Raw genomic sequence first — 27,170 nt, 5'->3', positions numbered from 1 at the left:
TTTGGGTTCAAAACACGGAGTCAGGAGGAGGAAATGTGTATCCACACATGTGGATATTTAGAAAACTTGAAATGCCAAACATGCTTTTTGCTCCGAAAGAGAGATCATACTAAAACTTAAAGTCAAGCAGTGTAAATGTAATGGCAGCAGCCAAACCTGTCACTGCAACTCGTGAAAGAGGGAGTCTATCCGGAAGGCGGCAAGATTTCCTTGCTTTCCTGCAGCCCTCCAAACTCAACTTCCATCTACCTGCAAATCTAAGAGATTGTAAGCTAAATGGAGTAGTCATTTCATCTCTTCATGTTGACAGCTACATCCAAACACAATATGCAGTGCACTGCAGACACCCCTGCTCAGAAGATTTTCTCCCTGAAGCAGTAAAACAGACCAACAGCATGTGTAACAGCCAGAATCACAGGATCAAAATACTACATACACTTTAACATGAAAATATGCCAGCCATTCTCCCACCACCCACCATTACACCCCAGTCCCACCCTACCATGAAAAGTTAGCTGAACTACAATGTTAGTGCCTGAAGGGAGAATGGGAAGGGAACACTCATTGTTTCAACACATCATCTCGTCACTGTATCTCTGCAAACTGGGATGAAAAATCCAATAGTGCCTTCTCATCTCAGAGGCTCTACCTGCAGTATCCCAAATTTCCCATTCCTCACAAGCCACACCAATTTCTTGAAATCTACTGCCCAGCTATGCAATTTCCCAACCTTTATTCCCTTGAGTTAGCACAGTTTTGCTTTTAGTTAACTGTTGCCCACCATCCTCAATCAGATGCTTTCCTGAACCTACAAGCCTCCTGAGCCCACAAAACAGCTTGAAGTCTTGCGCATATGCAGAACCTTGGGAGCTCTTCCAGCTGCATCGTGGCTGCCAACCATAACGCAGCCAGTGGTCCCACTGGGTGACACAGCTCTGTAAAATTCTGACTCCACAGATGCGCAGTGGGGCACAGGAAGGGCTCAGCTTACCTCTTACCTTCAAGTGGCTACTTTCCTCCTGGCAAACGTAGGCATCAATCCAAAAATTGAGGAAGATCCCAAATTACATAGTGTCAAGGAAAGAGACAGCATCTGAGAGACTACAGAATTTTTCAGGTCTGCCCCTGAAAAGCTGATTCCTGTGAAGCTCTCCTCTGCTCTTGATCCACACAAAACCAGACAGGCTGTTTTGGTATCTTCTCAGTTTTAAGTAAGCTCTTAGCAGCTGTAGGAAAGATCTATCTTCACGCCACTCCGGAATAACACAAAAATTGAACCTCTTCCTGTCACAGCAGCATAATTCACTAGAGACTCACAGGTTTATACATTGCCCTTATGGCTCTAGCAAAGTATTACTGACAACTTGATCTGGCACACAGAGTCCCTGTGGCAGATGCTTATCTTACAAAATGCAGAACACTTGCGTGATGGCTAACAGCCTGCCAGGCAGCACTTCCCTGGCCCTTCTCACAAACACAAACTCTCCCACCCTTACCCCACGCCCCACTCCCAGCGCTGCCAGCCCCAGAACACCACCCCACAGACTCGGAACAAACACAGAAGCAGGCCACTCAGTAAAAATGAACATTTTCATTACAGGAAAAAGAATACAATAAAAACATATATTGCCCTCTCCAAGTAAAGCCACAAACCCAGTGGGTCCCCAGCCCCAGCGCAACTCACAAAAGGGTTTGGTGCAGCTACATTAATTCGGCTGGAAAGGATTTTCATCACCTTGCCTCTTTCCTCGGCTCTTCTGCTGTTTCAAAAATAGCTCTGGCTTGTTTGCTGTACCGCTTATGTCAGTCTGATTTTATGCCTGACTGGATGTATACAGACAAGCTCGTAGCCCATTAAACACCGACTACCCAGTTCTGTACATACATCCACAGTCACACAAACACAAAGCACAGCCCCCTCCCTTGGAGGCCGTGCTGGAAAGCTGCTTGTTTTCAGAGGCTTTGTGCTGTATTAAGTATGTTTATAGCAGGCCTCAAATAGGGGATAGAGAACAGACTGTGGCCTTTTCTGAGGTTAAAAAAAAAAATGCAGAAAAGCAAAATAGCACTAATATCCATCTGTCTTAAAGCTGCAAGTAAGGACCTTCCCCGTAATGAAAATACTTTGAAATGCGAGTGCATTTATCAAATGACTGGAGGTCATCTGGCTGCATGCTGTTAGTGTTTCTGTCCATTACAGACAAACAATCCCTCCCGAAGGCTTTGAAAACCATTATCCACTATTGCCAGGAAAGGATATAGGAAGGTGCAGACATGCAGAAATTCTGTAACAAATTACTCCTAAAGAGAAATTCAGGTAAAGACCTGAAATGCAAGAAGCTGTCTGAATGAGATTTTTCCTACTAGGACTTTTTAATCACTGGGTTTTCCTGAACAGCTTTTTTTTTTTTTTTTAGAATACATCAACTTGCTGGAGCCATTTCACTAATCCCAGATTAATTCCATTCAAATCTGGCATCCTTCCCAAACCCAGTAATCTAAAGCTCAGCCTCCTTTAGCACAGTTCTATCTTCAAGACCCAGCTCATCGGCTGTGAGCTGCCTGTGTGATGTATTTTTAAATGAAACTTTCTCAGCGTGCCGTGACTCAGGAACATTGGTTACCATGAACTGAAGATTTCCACAAGGAAATGCAGCACAAAGAAATCCTGATCGCTCGTTCTATCTATGTTCCTCTGTAGCTATAAAATTCAATATGCATTAGCTGTTTTATCACTTATTATAAAAATAAATTAGAACCTACTGACATTTCTGTATGAAGTGCTCCCCAATTATTTATCTGCTAAAAACCCCTCTGAAATTTAAGAGGGGAAAAAAACCCCCAACCATTTCCAGCAGTCACCAGAGTATGAAGATAACATTAGAAAGATGAGCCTCTCAGGCACAGTATCTCTTGTTAGAGGTGTTTGCTTCTAAATGCAGTTTTATATGTATATTAACAGGAAAGAACATACAAACAAAAACTCACCATATAGCAACATATTAGCATCTTAACACACAAAGTATGAAAACTAGTTATTATTTGACATCTGAGGACCTCTTCAATTTTAATGGCAATCCAACAAACCAGACATGCAAAGAACTGGAACAGACTGCCTGGGGAAATTGTGGAATGCAATCACATAGGTCTTTAATGTCAACATCAGAAATGAATGGGTAAAAGTCAGTTCCGCCTTGGGGCAGAGAGGTGAGAGGGATGACTGCTCAAGATCCCTTTCCAACTACATGGTCTTGACCGCCTGCTTTTTTTTTTTTTTTTCCTTTTTCTGGGGCATTCCTTCTCTCATCTGCTTACTTCTAGCAACCCCTCTTAGCTTTTACTCCTATTAAGACCAGTATCACACTTAGAAATAAGCTTTGAACAACGTATGAAAATTAAGCATTGTCTTCTTACCCATCCTCCTTGCTGAATGATATAGTCTGCAGAATAGTCTTCTAGATATGTCACCCCGAAGTTCACAAGCGCGCTTAGTGGTTCCTGGCCCCGTCTGGTTAACTCCATCAGAAATTGCTGTAGCAGAACCAGGGGTACCAAGACCTTAAAAAAAAACAAGAATTGTGAATAAATGCAGAAGGCATTATCAATACTACTATGCAGGTAAAACAGGAGAATTCATGTCGTCCACAGAAAAGGTCTGAATCTACCAAGTCCAAAGCTATAGGGGACCATACACTTCATTTTTGTGAAGACACAGAGCAAAATCACAACACAATTCAGTAAGAAAGAAGCACTCAATCTAATAAGCAAAACACCACAGCCTAACTGAGATTTTCACAGAACAGGACTGCAGTGCTCTCTTAAGCCCCATTTTTTTCGAACACAAGATTCAGGTAAAGAACCAGGACAGGTCCAGAACTTGCTACCTGGTAAGTGGAAAGATGCAACATTATAAATAGTTTGAAGGGATATGCATCCAAACTGTATTTCAACAGCAAACTCATACACGTTCTTGAATAGATACACTGCACTAAACAGTCTCTTCAGAAGTTCACACCTGGCTTTCAGACAGGACAGAAAGAAGCAACTCCCCCCAGCAGCATAACATTACAGACATGTTTAAAATAGCAAACACAAACCCCTCTCCACGTTAAACTCTCCCTCCTATGCCAAATTTAACATGTACAGAATTCCCTCCCTCATTTCCTACTACCATTCCTCCTTCCAAACCCTTTGTCTTGAACTGAACACTCAGCCTTAACCCAAATGTGAATTGCTCTGTAAGATGTAGTAGCACTCTGTGAACCCACCTCCTTCATATTACGCAGTTCCAGACACTTCCTTCTGAAATTATGTTTTTGTTTGCCTAAACAACATGCAGTTGAACATTTAAACTCTAAATTTATTCTCCCAGAGCACGCACATGGCCCTCTGGGCAAAGTTTATATGCAACACTTTGCGAAGTTCAGGAAACTGGTATGAATTGAAGTCATTAGCATCTGAAAAAGTGCTATTATGATACAAGAGAAAAATATTTGTACGTTTTACTGCACCTAGTTCGTGACAACTGCATTGCACATCTACTCACTGTGCAAATAAGAATATTGTTCCACAGCTGCACAAGGCAGATGCTGGCCAATACTACTGCTCAGACTGAAGTCCAAATGCCTCCTTCCTTCCCCAGTCTCTTCCTCCTTCAGCCTGATCATCTTTTCTGTAAACATCCTCCATTACTATTCTGAGAAATCACACCTTAGGATGTAAGGCTGGAGGAAGATGGAAAAGTAGGCTGGGTTTTGAGATTTGTACTAAATCTATGGTGGAGTCACACTGAGATGGACTGCTAAAAACAGATGGGGGCTTAATAATGCCTGTAATCTGCTAAATTTAAGATGTTCCAGCTGATTAACAACTGAGAGAATCGAATACAATGACAGACGGGTTACAGTACCGTTGTTCTGGGCTGCACAGTTAACACTGTAGTCACTTAACTAGGAATGAGACAATGCTTCAATTTCAAAAGCCTTCTGGGTTTTTGAGTTTCTTGTAATTAATCTCAACTCAGAGGCAGAAGAGGTGCAAGCTTACAGTGCACAGAAGAAATGTCAATCTTTTTGGATCAAAGGAAAAAAAAAAAAGCACGCTGTCAAGACTAGGCATCTTTCAGAGGCTTTGGGCACACCCACTCTACAACAGCATGAACATTGAGATCTCAAAATATTTGACATTTACTTTAAGGTGAAGGCAAAAGAAACAAAGGCAAAAAAAGGCAGCTTAGGAAATGAAGGGAGCTCAAATGTTGGCATACTGAACATGATTGCTGCCTCCTTCCTTTGCCAATTTAAGTATCTAATCCATCCACTCCTCCCAAGTTTAGCAAGCCTCCGCAGGCCTCAGAGCAAAGGATCAAATTCAAGCTCTAATATCCAGTCCCATGCAGCCCAACAAACACAGCCTGGTTTTCCTTTCCCGCCAAAATTGTAGACAATTCCACCTTTGAGACCAGGAGGAACAGGAACAGGTTTGCATGATACTATCCCTAAATTCATGAAAGAAATTACCGTCACAATACTTCCGTAAAGGTTAACAACAGCTTTCTGTATGTAAGAGTAGCTATGTGAATGGTGATGAGATTTAACTAGACCAAAGTTAAAATATAGCCGTAGCAATTCCAAGCAACTGCACTTCCCTCCACTAGTATGCCTAGGAAGGAATGCTAGGGGCTATTTATATTTTGATTGAAGAAAAACATACACAATATCAAGCACAGCATGCCAGAAAATAGTTGGCAGGAGAAAACTTCTAGGGAATCAGTAAAAAAACCCCCACACTTTACTATCAGAAGATTTCTGATTAATTGTGTAAGTGAAAGAATTCTGACACTTATACTATTTCAATCCCATAGTACAATATTACAAATTTAAATGTATGCCAAAAATTACAAAGAAAGTTCAGAGACTTTGAAGAAGCTATATCCAAAGTAATTGCCACTTCTGTGTACCTTTTGACTACTTCAGCATAAAATTAATCTAATTCTTGATATTATTATTTCCTATATTTTGTTGTATTATTCGTTGGCTCCATTGATCAGTGAAAATGGGACATCAAGATGATTGCTAACCTACTTACCGGTTCAGTTGACCCTCAATATCAGTATTTATTATCCTTTTATCTGATGCACAATAGTGGGATTATGTATTTTGGAGTATGTATATAATATTCAATTTTAAGCAAAAAGCAGAAAAACTCAACAATGGAGTATTTGATTTTTTAAATTTTATTTTATTTTATTACAGAAATATAATTTGCTCTAAGTTTGAGGCAGTTTTGGTTTTGTTTTGTTTTAATGACAGCCTTATTTCAAACACAAGGTGAAGACTCCTCCTTTTCTTTACAGAATCCAACATATTCCGAATCCAACATCCAACACCTACTATTTACACATCACAATTTCTGAGAAATACATGAAATCATTTATTTTCCTGAAATTTTTTTACTGAGAGCCAGCACTTCTAATGTCTGTGGGTAAACTTTGCCTCTGTGGGTTGTTAATGGAAGAACTGATGTTCCTATGTATTAGTTTACCCTGAAATATTTCCTCATTCAGATCGATATTCATATTTTAGTGACCGAAAACATTCCTTTACACCCCATGCACTAGTCAGCTAACTAAATCTCTTCAGGAGTTCAAACATACCACTGCACTCTGGAAAACGTCCACATTTTTAAATGGAAAAAAATAACAGCTATATTTAGAAGCGCCTTCTTTCTGCTCATGCTTGTATAAGGAACAGGTTCTTTGAAAACTGGTGTGACTAAAAAAATGACACCTTCCCAACTGGTTTACAGTTTACAAGCCTTTGCCCACAGTCAACCTCCAATGAGCTTGCCAGCCAGGTAATCCCAGAAGTCTGTGCTTACCTGTGCATGCCATGTCTCTCATACGCATACCATCAAGGAAGGTTTGCAAAGACTACTTTGAGTCCACTTATGCCACAGAGATATTGGGCCTTTAAGGGATCAGCGTGGCACTCTGAGTGCATCGAATTCTATATATTAAAGAGCTGGGGCTTTTATACATACATACGTATAATAATACACACCTACAACAGCAAAGGCTCAGAAATTAAAAGTGAGATTTTTAGGTACTAGTTCATAGGCTACTGAACGCAAAAAGAACATCTTGCTGCGCAAGGTGCCACTACTGAGCACAACAGATAGAGCTTACACGTAACTGAAAACACATTTCATCTACTAGCTTCAGTTGCTTTATTTCTTCTAGTCTGGATCAAACCACAAGCCTCAATCACACAGAACTCTGTCTGTGGGAAGGCATTTCCACATTTTCACCCCTTTGACATCTTCCACAGCTACTGTGCATCTTCAATTTCAGCTCCACCCAAGAAACTATAGGATATGTAAGGTCTGTGAGAATGTAACAGGGAACGATTTATTAATCTGTTCGTCTAGCTCTGCTAGTTGTATGTTTTCTTATTCTGTAGTCATAAAAGGGAGCAAGCTTCACTTCTCCTGATAGAGTCAATTTAAATATACATCCTTCAGATTTTCACAAACTTGAGGCCAGCCTCATTTTGCTGCTATACGCCTGCTAATTAGACCTGACGCTATGTCCATTTATAACTACTTCTAAAAATTCTTTTTCTAACAGCTTCTTCTTTAGAGTGAAAATGAAGCTAGGTTGAGGTTGGAGGAAAGGTATCTTGATCTCTTCTGTTATAAAATACGATTCTGATTAAGATGATAAAGGAATTTAAAAGGAAATGAAACCAACATAAATGTATTCCATTTCCTCAAAACAAGTATTATTAAAGGAACTGCTAGGCATTCCTGACGCATCAAACTACCACAAAAACAATACAAACAGATGCTGTCCTATCTACAAAATTTCCATTCCGGTTTGCTTGTGGACTGTAAGTTCTGTAGCAACAAACGTTATGGGTAAGCAAAGATGATGACAAAGACATCTTCTGGATGATATTCTCAATCACAAGCTGATGGGGACCAAAATTCACTAGCCACAGGGGCTGCACAAATGTGGCACCAATGAAGGCTGAACCATAGAACCCCAAATGCAGCTGATCCCATCTACCCAGGGCTATGTCTTCAAGAGGTGTGAACCAATAGCATATGGAGACACAGTAGGGAACTCACAAGCTCCATCCACCTCCTCCCTTGCCAACTGACCCACAATGACTGGTTTTATGTTTGTTTTTACTTTTCACCAACTGAAAAGTAAAATGTGCTAGCTTAAGCCACCTTCTTAATCATCAGATGTCATGGTTGTTTAAACTAAAATGCTATGAATCACAAGATGATAAACTGAAAGCACACACCAATAATAATTGCTGGAGCCATGGGCAGTAACTTGTCAAGCAGTGTTTAATAAACTGCGTTAGAAGTGCCCACACCCTTGGTTAGATGATCACTTTCTGAAGTAAGCAGGGAAATCTAGTTAAGGAAAAGTATTTCTGGGAAAACAAAATGTAAAGAGGGAAAAAAGATGTCTTGTTCCATTTTAAACTTAAGACTAAGTTTTAACACACAATTTGTGATTAGATTTGCAAACAGTTATTTCATTCTCTCATTCTTTTTCGGATGCCCACTGAAGCCATCAGAAAGAAATTTAGATGATGGATGTGAATGATGAATGAAAGATGGATCTGGGAACGCTAATTCTACTCATTCTACATTAAAACTATTGTACGATAGTCCATTTAATAGACTTGAGTTTTGTTTTAAAAAGAAGCTTCATACAATTTGAGATTTCTATTTCTGAAAGCAGGTAGGCACACCATCCTTATGTTTTCTGAACAATTTAAATATTGTGAAGATACTATCAATTTTTATTTTCACCATGCTTAGTACTTTTTTTACACATATTTTGAGCCTGAGGTGGGAACAAAGAAATAGTAGACAAATGCTATGAAAACATCCATCTCAGATTTCATTACCAAACTGCTAAAACAATAAATATCTCTTGGGAATTTAAGTATTTTTAGTGATTATTGTTAAAAAAAAAAAGTCAAGCAACAACTAACTTTTCTTTTTACTATAATAAAGGAAGATTGACCCAATACTTCCATTAGATAACTTCTGGCTAAATTGTCTAAAAACTACATATTATGTCCACATCTACTATTCTGAGAGCGAAAATTATGTCATCGTAAAAACAAGTGTGTTCTTTTGATTCTTTTTCCTTCTGAAGCATAACCATACCTCGTAAAAAACAGCATGGACATCAACTAGATACAAGAGATCTCAAAGTGAAAGTCACTTATTTAGTACCTTGTTCCATCCACTGGCATGAGCAGCTGTCTCTTGTGTGCGCTCTCGATATTCTTGATATGTCACCGGCCTGCAGAAGTTAAACCAACACTGAAAGTTATAAAAGGAAACAAAAGAACAAGAATAAAATAAAATTCTCAGCTTCCAGAGAACAAATTTTTTCACATGTATTACAGATAATTTTCAAGAGCTAACAAGTCTCACATTTCAGGAAATAAACAACCAGCACCAAACAGAATCAGGAAGGCACTACCTTCTCCCAGTTATATAATTTCATATAATTGATTAAATGAATTTCATAATAATTTGACAGTCTACAGCTTAAAGGACATTAGATAAGTAGCTTTGCTGATATGCTACCAAAATTTCTAAGCTCTTGCATATAATTTGTTATAGTTTTAGACTTTAGAGATAAAAAAATTCCACTGAGAATTTCACATGTGAGATAGAGGTCAACGGAGAGTAAAATTTTTATAAACAATATAGGCTGTGAACCAACACAGGCTGCTTGACCACATTATGTTACAGTTGAAGTTTTTATTTGCAAGAAACAGAACTTTTCATCACAAAACCCCCTTTGTATTTCAGTAGATACCTCTACTTTAGATTCATCGCATCTCTACTTCTCTGAATTGGGTGATGAAATTCCCCACTTCCACACTCTTTCTTCCACGATCACATAGTACCTCAGAGTCTGTAACAATAAAGACTTTCTGCTGAGTGACAGCAGATGTATTGCTTCAAAAGCAGCTGTCCTGAGCCAGATCAGATGACAAAAGGCAAGTTCAGACTTTAGTTTAAGGAAAATAGTGGTAACTGGTCTTGGACAGAAGACTGCTTATTGAACTCCAAGAACCTGTCATGATCTAACAGCCCACTGTACCATAACATACTTGTTTATATGCATGTAAGAGGACAGGAAAATATAAGAAAAATAAGTAAGTATTGCACCAAATAGCACTGCTGTATTAAACATGGGTAAAAGAACAGAGTTAAAGCACACTGGGAAAAACATAATTTGGGTTTGTCATTTTAATTGCATTCTCTTAACTTCCTTGGTACATTAGTTCCTTTAAAACAAAAATCCAAATGAACCAGTGGGATGAGAAGAGCAACAACAGCTGCAGGAAGGATATTATCAAGAGATTAAACAGTAGGTCTAGTTTGCCTTACAAAAAGGCATGCTTGTCAACACGTTTTTCACAGGCATTTCAGACTTTGTATGTATGTATGTATGTATATAAATTCAAAAAAAGCTTAGAATGCAAATATTATTCCCATAGAAAATACAAGAAGCCTAGAACATCAGGATACTAACAAATTAGAACCACTTAATTTTCAAAGACAATCTCAGGTAGTCTCCAAAAAGAATCAACCTAGAGTGCACCAGTTATGATCCCTCAATGTCAGACAGACAATTATCTACAACCTTTAAGCCATTTAAACTTAAAATGCTGGTATTTCAAGTTACCATTTTAGACACACAGAAAGGATGGGTTTCAAGGCTTACTGCTAATTTTCTAACTTGTTGCCATCTCTTGTTTTAGTGTGTAGTGAGGCATTTATCAAAACCTCCACTCTTCAGAAGATGCCAAGAACAAGTTTCTAAGGCCACACGGGGCAAATGCCTGGTTTTTAAAGGCAGATAAGCTTCTGCCATTTCTGGAGGAACACACTAGCATATCTTTTGCCACTTAAGGAGAAACTTGTACCCCCACATATTGTTTTCTGCAAGTAAATAATTGTTAGTTTACACGATACTGAACTGACTTTTTGACCCTGTAGAAACTGCATATAGAAGCCGACAGTATATATATTAGTTCCTGAAAGCTAAATGGTGAGTTGACAGAATGTACTTTTCCACTGGATGACTCATGGAAAAGGAGATAACCATCTTCTTCTGTCTGGTCAGATGTTATATGGCACCTTTGCTGTGAAATCCAAGCCAAAATTATAGAATCATAGGATGGTTTGGGTTAGAAGGGACCTTTAAAGATCATGGGCAGGGACATCTTTCACTGCATCAGGTTGCCCAAATCCCCATCCTACCTGACTTTGAACAGTCAGTTTTAAATTATATTGGTCATAAAAAGTCAACCTTTGGTTGTTGACTGCGGAGATAGTTAAGGAATAGATGGACTAGTTAAGGAATCACAGAATGGTTGAGGTCAGAAGGCACCGCTGGAGAACATCCTGTCCAACCTCCCTGCTCAAGCAGGGTCTGCTACAGCAGGCTGCCCAGGACCATGCCCTGGCTTTTGAAGATCTCCAAGGATGAAGACTCTACAACTCCTCTGGGCAACCTCTTCCAGTGCTCAGTCACCCTCGCAGTAAAAAGATGTTTCCTGATGTTCAGATGCAATGACTTCCAAATTTGTAATCTTCCAGAGGTCTGTCATAAAGGGTGTTACTTTCACGAAGGCATGGGATGCCTCTCCAATTCATGTATGGAAGGCTTAACACCCATGCATCAGAAAGCTTACACTAGGCACTGATAATCTAGGCTTCCAGTACCTTGTTGTTCAAACAGTTCATGAACAGCTATGCAAACTCTGAAGGAGTAGTACTAGAGATTCTCAGCTTCTTTTAAGCCATATTATTTAAGCCAATCCACAAAACAGACTCAGATAGCTATTTGCTAATGCTGCTTTCACAACTGCATTTATGTAACTAGCCCTAAAGTAGCACCTTCCAGCTCCAGCTCTCCACAAATACATTTTGGACGTCACTCAGAACAGCCAAAGTAGTTCATATGGATCCATTAAAATCACACTGGTAATTTATAATAGAAAACCGAGCAACCACAACCTTTTTACCAATTTGCAAAAGATGTTAATCAAGATATTAGCATGACAAGTACAATGTGCTATTTAAACAATAAGCTTAAACTGGCATGACAGTTCTTAAGGCACCGAGGTCAGCCCAGGGGCCCACATTTGCTTCAGATGTGTACCTGAATGGTGGTCATAAGGCACCTTACTACAGTCCTTTCAAGGAAACTCTCCCACTCACCTTGAGCCAGATTACAAACAAACCTTCAGCTCCACTCTTAACTCTAAGGTAAAAGAAGTTAATCTGGCTACAGCCCAGCATTCATGAAATTGGCAATGGCAACTGGCAGCTGCCAGCTGCTACTTTCACCAGCAACTCAAACTACTTGAATTAGTCTCAGAAGTTCAATGATAAAAGCTTAGAAAAATTTTAGAATTTACATAACGGCAAAGAGCAAATACTACAAAGAAGCGTTCTCACATGACAACACAAAACAAAAGAAGTCAGATAAAGGAACATTGAAAAAGAAAGAAACGCAATACAAAATGTAGTCCCATTTTTAGCATTTCAGCAGCAGTCACAATGCAAAGGGAAACATCTTCCCTTTGAAAAAGCAAATGGAAACTCACTTGCTAAGCAAGCTCTGCAGTGCTTTGTGCAGATGTTCTCTCAATTCCTGGGACACTTTCTCCCCCAAATGAGCCAGGCAGTCTTCTATCGAGCTCTCTGGATTAGCAGGACTGAACACCGGGGAAGTATGGCAGTCAAATCCTGTAGTGGTAAATGCTGAGAAAAAAAAGTATACAAAATAAAATAAAATAGATTCATGTAAGAACATCAACAGTCTCAGATTTCTTATCCCACTAGTTAACACCATTTACATAAGGGATGAAGAAATCACAATTCTGTAGTCAAAGCATGCTATAAACAACTAGTAGTAAAACAAGTATCGTCCAAATATATTCTGGAGGTGGTACTTAGAAGCCATAGCTGAGTTTGAGCTACATTTCCCCTCCAGCTCTTATTTCACAACTGCATCCTAACCAGCAAGTTAGCTGAATGTGCAGCTATTCTCAATTTTAAGCTGATGCCAACCCTGATGGAGCAGCAAAACAGCTTCTTTTCCATAGTAAAATTTGCACTCACATGGGCATATCTGCAGCAGTACTAGAGTATAATTTTTTAAATAATATTTTGTTCATATAACCTTTTCCTTCTCAGTTTAAAACCTCTAAGAAAGGTCTATATGGCTGAATGTAACCAGATCCTTTCTACTTCAGATTTCCCATTTGCAACACATGTAAAGCAAAGATTGTTCCCAAATCATCCCTTGCTGGGAGTCCTGTAAAAGCCACATCTAGAGGTCAAAGCATGTCACAAAAACTAAACCTGGTGGAAGTGAAAAAACTAATGGTTTAAGTCCACACTCCTCTAAATGTTAGCTGCTGGGGAATGATTTCACTTCTGTCATCAACTGGAGCAGCTAAAGGGCTGCTTATATTTCATTATTTATAGTAGCCTATTAAATGTCATTCAACTGTTTTCTTTGGCTAGAGTCCACCACTGCAAACAGTAACATTTAACTATTTTATTTCATGTGACAATGTGTAGAAATCTTGTAGGGGGAAGAGGGTAAAGAGCTTCAGTGTGTGCAAAAATCTCTTTAACTAGAGTACCTGTTACAAATTAACCACCATTATAGTGCATAGAGATTATTGATTGAAATGGGAAAATCTGAAGCACCTTCCAGGATTTCTTCATCAAGACGTTTTAGCTCCTCCTCAATTTCTATTTTAACCTTCTCCAAAGCCTCTTTCTCCGAACCATGTTGAGCCATAAGCTGTTGTTGAGTCCCTAAAAGAAACCAGAGAAATTATTCAAATGTAGTATTTCAAATAAGGTAAATAATGGAACATGACATTGAAATATTGAAAGTTCTATTTCAGACAGCAACATTAAAAGCATGATCCCGTAAGGGCACTTATTACAAAAGTTTTATTGTATGAACCCAGAAACACACAAACTTCCAGGCCTATTCAAGAAAGAACAGATACTTTATATAAAAATATTTTTTAAAAAATTAGAACAGTAAAGCCACAAACAGAATATATAACAACTTCAAAAACAAACTTATCTTAAATTTCAGACCAAAATCAAACCAAGGCACATAAACAAGCAGTCATTAAAACCGATACACTCATCATCAAACTACACCAAAACAAAGCAGACATAGGCATAAGCTTGATTTTTAGTAGCAAAATACAAAATTTATATTGATGCCTGCAAAATCTACAAAAATACTCAGAGCAACTATGTAATGACATCAGTGAAGAGTCCCAAAATCTATTAATTGGGCATCATTACACTGTCCATGAGTTTAACAGGCCACAATGAAATAACTGAAGACCGGGTTCACAAGTAACAAGAGAGGCAAAGGACACCACAATTGTCAGTTAATTGTCAGTTCTCATCTCCTAATCAATTAATTTAGGAATTTGAAATGGCTGCATATTCCCAGAAGTACCTATGCTGCAGTTTGGGGTGATGAATATATGTTCCATGTGCTGACTCCAGATATTTGGTAACAAGAAGCTGTTTCAGCCATACCATTCAGGATTACAAAGTTTCTCAATCATCTTAATTATTAGGCTGTAGCAAAAGAGAGACACAAAACTGTTTCCAAGCAAGCCAAGGTATTTAAAACGTTTGAACCTTTAAGGAACTGGCTGCTGAATGTCAACCTTTCCAATACAAGGCCGTATGGCAGTTACTCAAGTAACTGCTTTATGGGATGGGTACTAATGGAAAGACTACATGTCTGGGACAGAGTTCCAGCTCAAAACTCTTGCTATTTAGCTGCTTTTTCTTTGGGTTTGCTAATCTTTATTTCTTCCATCAGCTTTCAAGCATGTCTTCCAATCCTGTTCTTAAAGCACACTACAAAAACTGTTCCATTAACTGCTGTCTTATTTTAACCAAATGTCACCAAATCAACAGCCTACTACTAAAATGTTCTTCTTTCTGTCTTTCAATTCCTTAAAATGTTCTACTTAGAGATAAAATGTATCTGTTATAGCCACATGAATATAAAAGTGAATTTTGTATCAACTTACTCCTGAAATATATAAATAAGCAAATAAAATTGACCACAAAACTAAACTTTGCTAAGTAATCCCCTTTCCAGCCATTTCCTTCCCTAAGTTTTGGGTCAATTATCAGTCCTCATTAGCCCTGCACTCTGCTACTTTCAACAGTATCAGTTACTGGGTTACCCAAAACACATTTTCTTAGCTCTCTAACTTCTGAATATTCCTTAGAATTCTTTCCTGGGGCTTCATGTTCTCTCATGCCCATGATTTAAACACCACCTCCTGGCCAACCTTCTGATAACGTTGCCCGTCTCCACTGTTTCTTAGTCCTGCAACACCCAGTGTAGCTTTCTGGCATGTCTGTCTTCATTCCTGTTTTGATGACACTATATCATAATTTGGTGGTCTTATGAATGACTGCCTATTTTCTTCGATCCACCTCTATTTAAATCTGCTCAAACTCACTCTTAAGTGTTGTATCACCTTCCCCTTTCCTCCATAATGAACAATCAATATCAATAGTTTTTGTATCAGAGTGTGTGAAAACCGTAAAAGCAACAATACTAGTTAACACACACAGATGTGTAGTAAAGTACACTGTGCATTTTCTGTATTTAAAAAAACACTAGATAATAAGCTTGCAAGGTCTCCCGCATTTGAAAAACAAGTTAAAAATCCACAGAACCAACCCACTGAATGTGTGCTAATTCTTAAAAACTCAGCACTCAATAGATACCTGTGAGACAAAAATCTTTCTAAACCAATGTACAAGTCAGTGTAAAATGTTTACATTTATTTATGCGAACAGTTTAAAGGAACAACAGATAGTCAGTTTAATTCCATTTTTCTTAATCACACAGTTAGATAATCATCATTACCATGTCCAGAATAACTTTATTTAGCTTTTTAAATCCCTTCTCAAACAGTCTCTCTTTGCCACTCCGAACAATAAATTCCAGAGAGGAGCAAACTGTTCCTCCTTTTGGTTAATGAACAGACGCTCACTAATGCCTTGTCAGTCCCTTTAAGGTTGCCCCATTGAATGACCGAACTACTGCTTCACAGTCAAGTGCAACAAGTATATGCAAGTACAAACTCTTATTTTAACCTGTGCTTCACCCTGTATATGGAAGTGATGAGGGCATTCAGAAGAGCACCAGTTCTCATGGGACTAATGTGATGATGATCACACATGACAAGCTGTCATACTTGATAATAAGTCACCCGGAAAATGGAAGGAAGAGAAATTCCATTGCTGCCAGCGTACAAAAGAGCTGTTTAGATAATCAGTGCTGCAGTCAACGGTTTCCATCTCGTAACACCCACAACTTTGCAGCAGCTGCTGATTCCAATAGCACCTGACTATTCAGTCGTGCCAAAACATCAAAAACCTACCCCTCTTGGAAAAGTGACTTTGCACCGTTTCTTCCCCTAATTATCAATGGACTTCAGCTTTCTGCATCTCCTGTATGTTGACCCTTACTAACAAAAAATGCACCCAGTGCTGGAGAACGGCGTATTCCAATAGCAAAGGTGTCAAGTGAGTGGTACCTTTTTTCTCCTTTAGACAACTTCCAAGTCAGCTTGCAAATAGGCAGAATAAAACAGTAAAAATAGCTTTCAGTAGATGAGGACATATCTTCATTGTTTAATAATGCAAATGGTCACACCAGAAATGGTACTTGTAAGATTCATAAACATTGAATGCTTTCCTATGATGAAAAAATGGATTTGCCTATTAGGGGCTTTTGGTAAATTGACTCTGAAAGGCCTCTTCCCAGCCCAAAGACCTAACAAACCTCTGTTACACAGCCTTACACAAAGAACCTAGTGCATTCTACTTTCTATTTATGGAATAAGTGTTCCCTTTTGCACACGTGTGTTCTTGTTAAGATTTTGTTTTTCAGGTATTTGGAGGTAACCTGCAAAGTACAGGAAAATGTATTCTAAAAGTCCATCAAGCACCACATCACTGGCAATCAGTGTTATGACTACTAAAGAAATGCAATATTTCAGTAAAACTCCACCCGTAAGGCCATTCCAGAAGTTCAGTAACAATACAAGACTGACCCATTCCCCAGGTTTCATCCCAGGAGGAGGAGGGATGGAAGTCATTCATCAGAGTTAGAGAGCCTGCACATCTGATTCTACAGTGTTTGTGCCAAACTACAGCTAACAAGAGACAACAGCAACTCTAAGGAGAGACTGAAAAAGGCATTATGTCTTTCTAGTTCAAGTGAATGCAGCATCAATGAAAAAGAAAGCCTTTGATGTTGCAGATTGCTCCCGACTGTTTTTCTTTCATGCTTATAATTTTAACTTACCACTATCTGTGTTTTCAAGTTCCCCTAGGTCTCTATATTAACTTCTGTATAGTCAACATTGACTTAAAAATTTACTTTTGGAATGATTCTAGTATTGCTTTAACATCTCAAACTTTTTATAACAGTAAGTAAGCGTCTAAAATTTCTGCAAGCACTAAGTGACAAAAATATACAACATCTCTTCACAAACGTATTCATGTTTCTTTTAATGAAAAGTATATCTATCCATTATGCCAGCAAACTCCAGAACACAGACTGCCATACATAGATGTAGAACCTCAATTTGAGAAATGTTTAAAATAAGTTATTTATAAACCATAAGAAGGTTAAGCTTAAAAGAAATTTTAAAAGTCCAAAATACTAAGAACCAAAAAGAGACAAGACTGACAACTAGCAGTCAACATTTTTTGTGGGCAGAGAGGAGGCTTAATTAAGTAAGAATTCACATTCCTGGAGGGACCACCTCTTTCTTCTCCAAGTCACAGTCCAAAAACTCCCTTTCCTTGCCTTGGTTCAGGAAATAGCTCCCTCATTACCACAAACTGGATCAGTCTGACCTACAAAGTGTACCTTTTCAGCCTGTGACTTTTCAGCCAAAGTGGGTATGTTTTGCACTAAGAGGAAAGTTTCTAAAGAATGAGTTATTAATCTAAGCTAAAGACAGCTCAAAAACTCCTTCACTTCCTACAGACCAACTGTAGGAACTACGAGGGGTAAGTAAAGATGGAGTATGAAGAAAACCAAGATATTCTGCAACAGCCACTCCAAGTGTCACCTGATGACAGAAAATCTTGCAATGACAGGTATCCAACCCATGATGGTCAAAACCATATAAAAGAGGTACTACTTTTAGATTTGAGATAGCCACTCCGGGGCCTTGAGCTCACCCACAATGCATGAAACCTGGCCATCTCTGCCTATCTGTGTATGTATTTCCTGAGATGTAACAAGAGTTCATTTCTAACTAAAGCAAGCGAACAAATAAATGTAAACCCCATTTCTCCCAGCAACCCAGTTCAACGTTGCTCAGCTGTAAGAAACGTGTGTGGGAAACCACTAAAATGCCATGATCACTGACTATATATAGCACTTCATACAGTAATTCCAAAACAGATAATAAATGGTCAAAAGAACATTGTACACAATAATTGGATTAAAGTTCTGCAGATTGTGTGCACCTCAGGGAAACTGCAAACCTGTCAAAACCTTGTTCACCTCTTGAGTAATCTACGCCACCATGCAGCAGTGGCATTGATTATAAATCTTCCAGATGCTGTGTCAGCTAAGGGATTATTTAAGATTCTGTCAAGAAAAACTACTTTTCTTCAGAATCTTCGTTCCAGCCACAGGCTCATGGGATGGGGTCAAACCATGGGGAAGTAGCTTAAAAACCAGAAATACACTAAAAGTTACTCCTTGATGAATATAATATTTATAATACAAATATATTGCATCACAAAACAAAAGTATTTTGACTCACTTAAAAAGTAAGTAGTACTAACAACTGCAGCAGACTGGAAGCTTCTATAATGAGTGTGAACTTCAGGGGGAAAAATGTAGAAATGTTTTCTGATACCTGATATTTATTTTCTGTGTATGAACCAGTAATTATAGATACGACGAGTTCTGAAAAAATACTACAGCATTTCTCCACAATCTAATGAACAGATAACCGAGAGCTTCTACACATCTTAAAATAATTGTACCTGTCTGTTGCCTCAAACCACACGGACTTACACAGATGGTATCTTACCGTGTGTGTTTTATCAGATTTATCTGAGCAATTTGTATTATTCACCCACCTGAAAACCTATCAAAAAGTAACGGAATTTTCTGCTGACAGACTTTGCTTTAAGTAAACTGAAGTGAGTGCTATGCAGAATCACTACTCTGCCAAAACTGCAGCAGGAGTTATCTCTCAAACTGTTGCCCAGTTAAGTTTGCTGGATTTTCTTCTGGAGACACTGAAACCTCCTACAGTATACTATAGGGCTGTAATACCAAAAGATTGGTTTGTCCAATAAAACTTCAGCTTTTCTTCAAGAGCCTGGAAAACTGTGGATGGTTTTCTGTTCAGTTCTTGCACTGAAGAAAAGCTGTCTAAATAAAACTTTCAAAGTAGTAATGAGATGCTGACTTAGATCGGTCGTCTTTGCTTGAAGTCAGAAGTGTTTTTAGCTCTTGTAATTGAAGACATTCTTTCCTGCAACAAAATCAAGACCAACCAAGAGATCCAAAAGGAAACATAGTGAGGTAATTTCCTATGTAAATTGTCTGAGCCTTCACTGAATAAAGTCCCTCCAAAAACCACTACTCTGGTAAAGCGTATTATGGCTACAGAAGATGAGAAGTTTTAACCTGAAATTAACAAATATCTTAAAGATTTACTCTCCTCTGAGTTTTTGGAATAAAAAGACATACATCAGGAAAAGAACTCTAGTACGAAATGCAGGGAAGCAGAGGTTTGGGGGACATGACCATATGAGGAAAGGGTGGGGAATGAACAAAAGTGTTCAATTTCTCCTACCAGAGATGAAATAGTACCACTCCTGTTGGGAAAGATCACTTTTTTGGTTGTTTTTTTGAGCCATCAGATACATTTTCTAGCTTAACTGGAGTGTTGAAACTTCACTGTTGAACACTGTTGAGTGTTGAAATCTATAAGACTGCTATAAGGACTCAAGGGAGGTACAGAAACACTAACTACTCCTAGTGTACCTTATTTCTCCATGTTCTGTATACACGCAATGGAAAGAGAGAAGATCCTCCAGCAGTTGATACAAGGTGGCTGTAATTAGGCTCCTGCTCTGAACTGCCCTCTAGAGGAGTCCCTCACTCTCCAATACTGAAGGAGACAAAAGAGACTAACATAGGGAGAACAAAGCCAGCCAGCCCTTCTGGGTACTCCCCTTATATTGTAATATTATGATACAGAAATCAGACAAAGAGTAAGGACTTACCTGGGTCTAAGAAAAATATACGAAGGGAAAGTACCATATACGAGAGTCAATACCTCATATGAATGAAACATATAAAATAGAGAAGTGTTCTGCAACTAAAATAGAAACAGGCAACAGCCAAACATCACTGCTTCAATTGTTTCCCATGAAAGGTCTGTCAGTACAATAAACAAATTAGAGCGAAATAAGATTAAGTGACAAGTACCTTGTATCAGAATCCTCTCAATTCGTAAATCAACAGCATTCAGCTGTAGAGAGTAGAAAGACTACTGACCAGCACTTTAAGTACCACAAAAATCATCAGTGAAAGGAACGTGGGATCAGCAAGATAGCATATAAACAGTTGATGGCACTGCTTGAAAAACACACTGACAAGCACAATGTAACATCATACTGTTATTATCCCTCATACGTCTTCCTTACCAAAAACCAGAAGTTTCCTCTTCATGATGGGATTCTACATAACAGCTATTCATTTTCATTTACTGGCTTTCACATCTCTCTTGTTCTAACCAGGTTCCTCATACCACACTTGTTACTGTAATAGCCAGCTACCTTCCAGCAGTGCATTAGGCAGCGCAGGTAATATCCATTATGGGCTGCTGCTTCTCTCGCTGTCTCCCTGGGGGAGAAGCATGCAGAGCAGAATGCTTTGGTACAGCTCTCCACAAGCAGGCATCAGGCCCGTGCCAGACAACAAGGAGATACAGACTGTACATACAAACTCCTTAATGTTCAGAGAAGATGCACACAGTACTTCCAAATAAACACATGGCTGTTACCGCACATACCCTGGGAATGCAGCTCAAACAACTGTTCAACTACAAGCGAGGAGAGAGGAAGTAGGAGAAAGGATTTTTAAAAAGTAACTGTCAGACAAATGAAAGCTGTTGGAAGCACAGAAAGCAGAAAAACAACAGGAAAAGTGAGTTATGAAAGAATGAAAGAAATCCTGAGGCAGAAGGATAAAGTGTTTGCACTTAGTTCAGTAAGAGCCTGAAATCCATCCAAGGCATTACAGGAGAGGGTGAAAAAGAGCATGGCAGATTAAAAGTAAGGGAAAACTACTTTATCTGGAGTCTTTGATCAGAAAGAAGTAAAAACACTGAAAGAGAGATCTAACTACAGTGCAAGATGACCAGGGGAGGAGAAATTGTGGCCACTGTCTGGTTTTGGCAGTAAGGGTGCGGGAAATAAATGGAGGACTGTTTCCTGTTTAGAAGGGAAGGTTTAGAGCAACAAGGAAGAAAGAACAGATTTGGAAAGTATCAATGCTTTTAGAGTATTTTACTGGTAAATCCAACTACAGCCTCCTGTCACACAATTTAACATATTTAAGTAATATCTGAAAGGTAAACTCAACAGTTATCTTTACACAGGAGCTTGAAAGTCCTCTTAACTGACTACAAAATTTTTATTTAAACATTTGCAGCTTACTCTTTATAAGGTTTTAATATTGCTCTTTAATTCAAATATTTCTTAGAGGTTTCAGTAATAAGAATCAGTTGAAAGGTTTCCCGTCAATTTGCAAATATTTCAAAGGTAACTGCAGCCAAATTATTTACAAAAAGCTTTAAGACGAACAGTTTTGTTTCTGAATCTTACATTTAGAGAATAAAGCAGACTCTTCCACATTGTAGCTTTGTAAGTATTCAACAGATTTTCAGTTTAGACCTGTTATCCCATATGGGGTATTCAGAATGGGAGATTATTGCTAAAATAAGCACATTTTCCAACAAAGCGTTTTATGAAACAGCGTCTTGGCACTACGGTGCCTCTCCTTTCATGGACCACAGATGCAGTCAAAGTAGAAGTAACAGACATACCTTAAGTATACCAAGATTAATTTTATAAATTATATACAACCAGCATATGCTATATGCTTAGGTGCCAAACTGATAAAGGAATTTCTCACAACTTTGATGCTATCTTTTCTTTTCAGGAATTTCTCACAACTTTGATGCTATCTTTTCTTTTCAGGAATTTCTCACAACTTTGATGCTATCTTTTCTTTTCAGGAATTTCTCACTTCATGACAGGTAAATTCAGTAAATGACAGAGTATGCATTCTTAAATGCTTGTTCAAAAAGAAAGATTCTGGAGACTGCCTTTTTTTTTTTAATATGCCTTTCATCAGAATAAGTTCTGAATCACAGGCGCTAGTAGTGACTGAAACATCATTAAGACGTGACAAGCCACCAAAACAATCTTGAAAAACAACATTGTTTAAGTGCTTGCCACCACAAAATAAATGAAGTTTTACTACCTAGGTTTATGTGAAACACAATGTATCAAACTTCTTTTATTCTGCCTATTTATTTCGTTAACCTCCTATATGCATAAACTTGATCTGGAAGAAACACCTGGCTCCATCTGATTCCACAAAGTCCTTGACTTCTTAAAAATAAATAAATAAATAGATGCAGCATAGGCCAGGTTACACCTCACATCTCTGTACTACCACGGACTGACAACAACTGAAGCATTAACATAATAGGGCAAAACTATTTAGCACATGAGATTGCTCAAGTAATCGCTCAGAGTTTGTGCAGGTAAACACCACCTCACCCCTGTTTACTTCTACTTGCCTCCCAAAAAAAACAGGCATAGGCTTAAATTCTCAAGATGGCTCAACAAAGATAATACATATCCACCCCTCCTAACCTCAAGACAGCTACTAAAACCACTTATTTGCTTCATAAACACCAACCAACCCTGGCATAGCTCAAATCAAAACAGTAATCTAAATACAAACAGCTTTGTTTCCATCAGCATCTCCTCCCATTATTTCAATGAATAAAAGAAGAGACGCATTACGCTAAACATCAGGCTGACATTTTGCATCCATGCACAAACAGCTGAAGAACTAACTGCAAACACAGTTGCATATGTAAATAGGTACAGATGAATATGCAAATATCACCTTGAGTTGAAGGAGGATGCTGCTCCTGTGGCTTCTCTTGTGATAAAAGTCCCAGGTAGCTGAGAACTACGTATTTTGTTTCATAGTGAAATCCTACAGGCACAGCAGTAGAGGACGCCATCGGGTTGGCTTGCGATGCAGCAGTGCTCTTATGGGGCACGTAGGGTTTTCTCTGGGTAACTGAGGAAGACTGTAAGGAAGGAATAGAGTATTGTGTTTGTTTTTTTATAAGGCTGCAATAGGTCATGAACTCATACATAACAAGGAATTATGTAACAATCGTGGAGCAATATCCAGGTTTTTGCCCTGATATGCTACGCATTCTTATTTTAATAAGAACCGTGCAGAGTAAAACCAACTGCCCCCCAGTCCAGAGTCCTGCCAGCCTGCTGCCAGCAGCGGCCTTTCTCAATCCTGCTTGGCATACGTACTCTTACATTAAAGCAAATTGAACAGTTCCTTACCATGTGTCTACCTCCTAATATCTCCCGACTCAACCACACACAAAAATACACACGAATTCATGCAAAGAGGTTTTGATGGATTCTGAAGACTTAGTTAACTACAACTTCAGGTAAAAAGACAGGTTCTTATGAGTCTCTCTTCCCCTAAGCCTCCAATAAGTATTTTCCCAATTCTCTTTTTCAGATTCTCTTATTACAATGCTTAAAAATTTTAACGCAGAAAAAGTGACCACAATTGCTGCAAATTCATTTTACTGTTCCAACAGCAATAGAAAACATATGGTCAGCAGAGGAAATTCCACATTCATTGTAGGGATTGGAAGAACAGATGGTTGTGTGTCCTGGATTTCTCACCCAGCCTTTAATACTTACGAAACAGAAATCCACACCTAACAGCAACATCTGGCCAAAGAACTTCCCTGTTTTACTTTATTTGTTTTGTTGCTTTTTTCAAACATCTAAATAAGAAGTTTTTCCAATAATGAAAAACTAAGGTGGAGAGAAATTAAAATCAGCCATAAAGGACAATGGGGAAAAAAATACTTCAGAAGGCGACATGGAAGTGGAGAAAAAGCCATACAACAGATGGAAAAGAAGTTAATGAACATCTTTTAGCTCTTTATATTAGGAACAGTCTGTGTAACCAACACACAATCTACTTGATGAATCAAATAATAGTATTTAGGGCTTTAAGATAAACTCTCAAAATTAAGTTCTCCATCACTTCAAAGAGTCATTCCCAAACAAGTAGTAGTCCACTCTTGGCCATAAGAATGGATGTCTAACTGAAAGGCATGCAGAAAAGTTCATGCTCCAGAACAGCTACTTAACAGATACTGAAGGAGCTACATAATTTACTAGTATGAGAGTGCAGTTACATTTAGAAGAAATATCTAAACCAAGTTTAAAGCTTAAAGGACTTCAAATGAGAAAAATGCTATACACACAGAACAGGAGTTGGAACATCCCAAGAGGGTTCCCGATTCCACTGGAAATGCCTTGAGACTGAGAGAGATAACCAGGTACCCAAACCAAAGCTCAATCTGCAAATGAAGCCTCAAGATTAACAAAAGAGCAAGCAAAAGAAAAGCATTGATTTGTCTAGCCATGCAAGATGTCTGGGCTAACTTCTAACCCCTCTCCTCCCTGGAAAGGAATTCAGTTTAACAGCTGTGCAACTGGCTACTACTGAGGATAAACACAACTATAACTGTGCTGTGGCATGGTTACTGCATGAGTAGGTAGCTTGGCAAAGAAAAGATTAGCTGTCAAACTAAAAGCTGGAAAAGGAAAAGAGTTGGTGTAAAATGGCTAAGCATTCTTTCATTAATCTTTAGCAACTCTAGTTTTTGAAACTCATTCAGTATTGAAAACAGAAGAGGACTCTTTCATGAAGACTATACTCTGGAAGCTCTGCCTCTTGCCATGTATTTTGCTTGAGTCTTTACCACAGCTTGAACTGAAGACAGGAAGGAACCAATGTCCAAACCTTGAGGCAACATTCATCCCTTTCACCCTGCAGCAGTAATCCTACATTTATGTTGCCTCATCCTTCCCAGAGTGCTCTACAGGCTATCATGCTTCAGAAACACATGAAATTATATCAGAGGATAACTGCACCTTTTGCACAACACACAGTTACCCTTCAGCCACTTCCACAAACTGAGACTTTCATAAAGCAGGGAGATTTGGAAAAAATAACTGCTCAGAAGACTTTAGGATCCTTTAACAACAGATCTGCTCTTCAAACCAGATCACCAGATGTCACCACCACATCACACGTTCACATCACCAGGTGTGAAAGATGCCATTCACCAAAAAGCAAAAGCTCCCCAGCACATTTCAGTTCTGGTTTGTTCAGCAGAGATCCAGAGGCCTGAAACCAACACGCTTCTCGCAACGCCTACACAGTGAATGGGAGCCCTTCCAGACAACCTGAACTGATCTGTCCTGAAAGAATCAGTCTGACGGATGGTCCAGAGACATCCAGACACCACACTGTGGATCAAAGAACAAGTTGGAATATGTAACAGAGATTATTCTTCAAAATGTAATTGCAAATTAACGCAGAAAATTAAAGAAAAAAAACAGGCAATCAAAACAAGCATGAGGCTCCATAGCAGCACAGTGATCCATGTGCAACAGTGAGGACTAATTCATGAAAATTTCAGCATGCTTAGCTCAGCACCTCTGGAGGGAGGAGGGGGGGGCGGGGAAGAGAGGGAGAGAATCACACCACAGCTTATTTAAATAGTGGTTAATGTTTCCCTGGGAGAAAAATGAAGAAAAAAAGCTTTGGATGAAAAAAAGTAATCATTTTGGTCAAAATATTCTGAGAGGTAGTTTTATACTGAAATGAGAAGGGACACTTAAGAACCCGAATGGAAGAAACATCTTCAGCTTCACCTAAAAGAATGTCAGACTGGAAATGCACTTCAGAATCACCAGTCTTCCTTTGAGAGAAGCCCACAGCACAGCAACCGAATTACTCATTTTGAATTGTGAATGACTGGTTTTGTTTACAAAAAGAAATGGAGAAATATTGACTCAGATACTGTAAACCTCTCAGAAAAGGCCATTTTTCAGGAATGCGTGGGATTAAAAAAGGACACGCAGCTTGAGAGGCCAGATCAGAGGAAGGAGAGCTTTCCACTACAGGAGCAAAATGGAAGAGAGTCCAGAAATTGTTTAAGAGAGTAAGACAGAAGCTAGCATGGGAGATGTAATGGAGTGGAAGAAAAAATGCCTTACACAGACTATGTAAGCCTCAAAGCAAGGACAAGAGGGTTACTTCTGGTGTAACAGATTCACTGCAAGAATATTGCCTCTTAAAAGCTAGAGGGATCAAAATTATTAACAACTACTCCCTACAAAAAATTTCACCTTTCTCAATTCCTGCACCCTTGGGCGAATAAGAGGTTACACCTGTTGAAGCTTACTTAGCTTGTTACTCCTCCGACCCTGCTGTCACTTGTTTCACGTGGGCTGAGCTGCTCAGCCAACCTGAGAACAGGAGTTCCAGTCAGACTGACATTTCCTCATGCAGCCTGTCACATCCTAATCCACAAAAGAGTTATATGTTAGATAATGGACAACACAAGTCTACCAATGAATACAGTGAATGTAATCCGCTAGCAATGGGGCTCTGCTAGGTTTTAGTCCTTACGTGCAAAATCCTAGCATGCATCAAGCTGCATTTACCATGCAACATTCAAAAGACAAAATGCAACAGCATTATGATGCTGCCCCTAAGAACAGTTCACCAGCTGCCACCAAGATCTACTGAGCATCTATTCGACTGTTGCAGGTCTTTTGCTGCATGTTTATAAACAAAACAGTAGGTGATCAATATTGCTACTGATTTCTAATGGACT

The 27,170-nt window shown here is 38.8% G+C and overlaps 1 protein-coding gene across 1 annotated transcript in view; it reads right to left on the bottom strand.

Annotated features, from left to right (window-relative positions):
- BCL2L13 (BCL2 like 13) overlaps nucleotides 1-23,453 on the bottom strand; it is a gene marked incomplete at both ends in the record, with an annotated part of 33,497 nt that extends 10,044 nt beyond the window's left edge. Inside the window, 5 exons of the mRNA XM_082012493.1 lie at nucleotides 3,415-3,558; nucleotides 9,265-9,334; nucleotides 12,666-12,822; nucleotides 13,780-13,890; nucleotides 23,333-23,453. Of these exons, the coding sequence (XP_081868619.1) occupies nucleotides 3,415-3,558; nucleotides 9,265-9,334; nucleotides 12,666-12,822; nucleotides 13,780-13,890; nucleotides 23,333-23,453 (603 nt within the window). The remainder of the gene's footprint in view (nucleotides 1-3,414; nucleotides 3,559-9,264; nucleotides 9,335-12,665; nucleotides 12,823-13,779; nucleotides 13,891-23,332) is intronic.
- Nucleotides 23,454-27,170: the final 3,717 nt, after the last annotated feature.

Source organism: Phaethon aethereus, assembly GCF_964289735.1.
Source record: "Phaethon aethereus genome assembly, chromosome: 1".
NCBI classification, from domain to species: domain Eukaryota; kingdom Metazoa; phylum Chordata; class Aves; order Phaethontiformes; family Phaethontidae; genus Phaethon; species Phaethon aethereus.
Note: the sequence above shows the minus strand (reverse complement) of the source record. Positions and strands in the feature narration are given on the sequence as shown.